General features: G+C 50.6%; 1 protein-coding gene across 1 annotated transcript in view; it reads left to right on the top strand.

The window, feature by feature from the left end:
* The window catches only part of LOC109926640 (glycogen synthase kinase-3 alpha-like), a 13,516-nt gene that overhangs the window by 10,951 nt on the left and 696 nt on the right, over nt 1-1,869 (top strand). The window contains exon 5 of the mRNA XM_048620568.1: nt 1,596-1,702. Coding sequence (XP_048476525.1) covers nt 1,596-1,702 — 107 coding nt within the window. The remainder of the gene's footprint in view (nt 1-1,595; nt 1,703-1,869) is intronic.

Here is a 1,869-nt window from a genome sequence, read left to right as displayed (position 1 = left end):
TCCCATCAGCGTCCCCCACATCTCTCCAGGATCGTTTCTGAACAGCAATGGGAAACAGCCCAGCCTGCTCAGGATAATCCACTGCCATTTCAGGGATCAGTCAGTTGAACTTTCTCTGCTGCAAATGCTCTTTTAACATGCTTTCTGAATGTGCGCAAGTGAGGAAAGTTACCATGTCTCTGGGCCCTCATGCTGTTCAGAAACGATCCTGGAGAGATGTGGGGGACGCTGATGGGATTTGACATGGTGCATCTTGAGGTGGGCTTTCCCATTCTGGTAGACACTGGACTGAGAGGACATCCATTTCAAAGCCAGGCACCTTGTGTTTGAAATGGATGTGAGGAGATCTTGGTTTGCTGTAGCGGGTTGGTCAGACGGTGTGAAATTTGCAGGGCATTGGGGAAACACAGTGTCATAGAGTTAGAAGACCAGTGGTGGAAGGGGGAGTTGAGGGAGGGGTAACAGTGCAGTTGACATCACAGTTGGATCCAACGTTGGCTTCCCGAATGGTGGAGTCAGCTTGAGAGGACATGTGTTCCCCACGCGCCCCCCACCACCACCACCAGCGTTTGGATGTTCCTTTGGCAGGCTTTGAGATGGACCCAGGGACACTTCGGACAGCTGTTACTGGGTCTGAGGGAGGGAGAGGTACTGGGTCTGTACGCCACCGGGGGAGGGGGTTCTCTACATCACTGGCAGTCGGGATGGGGTGGGGGGGTGCGCAGTGTTCTCTGGGTGAGTAATGGTGTTGTTACCCATCTCTCCATTGCTCCTGTTGTTTCAGTATATGTCCCGCTGAAATATTCACTGATCCCATTCTTAGCCACATTTCTCACGTTGTCACTTACGTGCTGTTTTATTGAACAGTGAAGTACTGCCCCTTGAAGATGCTGTCCTGTGTCAGGTGGTGTGGTACAGGCTCTTTGTACACAGTGTTCCCTGTTACTGTGGTTGCTGCCTCCACGCTGCTGTGTTATTCAGATTGGAATTCCTGTGTACAGTCTACTGTTGCTCCCTGTACGCACTGCCATGTGTAAGTTAGTCTAATGCTTTCCTGTGTACAAGCTACCAGTGTTACTCAGTCTACACTGCTGTTCCACAGTTTGTTAGTCTCCTGTGTACATATTGCCACATGTACAATGAATCTTCCCTGCATACACGTTTGCCCATGTACATTTGATACTCCCAATAACTGTTACTCAATTGAATGTTCCCCTGTGTACATTGTCATGTGGTATTCAGTATGAATCTCCCCTCATTATACAGTGTTGAGTCCCCCACTGAGATAGCATATTGTGGGAAACAGGATATTACTGAGCCATACAAGAGGCCAGTGCTCAATGTGTTCACACTTACCCACGGGCTTTCAGTTGGAGAGGACCCTGCAGACAGTTATGATTTTTCGGAAGTTGCCTCCCGTCCATTTGCAGGCCTCGGGGGGCTCTGAAGGTGGAGAGGCTGGGAAGCATCACAGTCAGCTTCTCCGTGCTGAATGGATATCAGTCTCTGCTGCTTTTGGAGTAAGTGTCCACGAGCACAGAGCGAGCTCTGTGTTGCCTGTCACAGCCTATAATCGTCTCTCCTTTTGATTGCAGTGCAAAGCAGCTGGTAAGAGGGGAACCCAATGTATCATACATCTGTTCACGCTATTACAGAGCACCAGAGCTCATCTTCGGAGCTACAGATTACACTTCAAATATCGGTGAGTGCTTAGAGACTGTGAGCACACTGACGAGCCCAGCAAGAGAGAGCCAGCCCACTACCCAGTCCACAGACAGAGAGAGAGAGAGAGAGAGAGAGAGAGAGAGCTCCCACTGCCCAGTCCACAGGCACAGAGAGAGAGAGCGCCCACTGCCCAGTCCACAGGCA

Source organism: Rhincodon typus, chromosome 47, assembly GCF_021869965.1.
Source record: "Rhincodon typus isolate 14 chromosome 47, sRhiTyp1.1, whole genome shotgun sequence".
Classification (NCBI taxonomy): domain Eukaryota; kingdom Metazoa; phylum Chordata; class Chondrichthyes; order Orectolobiformes; family Rhincodontidae; genus Rhincodon; species Rhincodon typus.
This window is presented reverse-complemented; position numbering and strand designations above follow the sequence as displayed.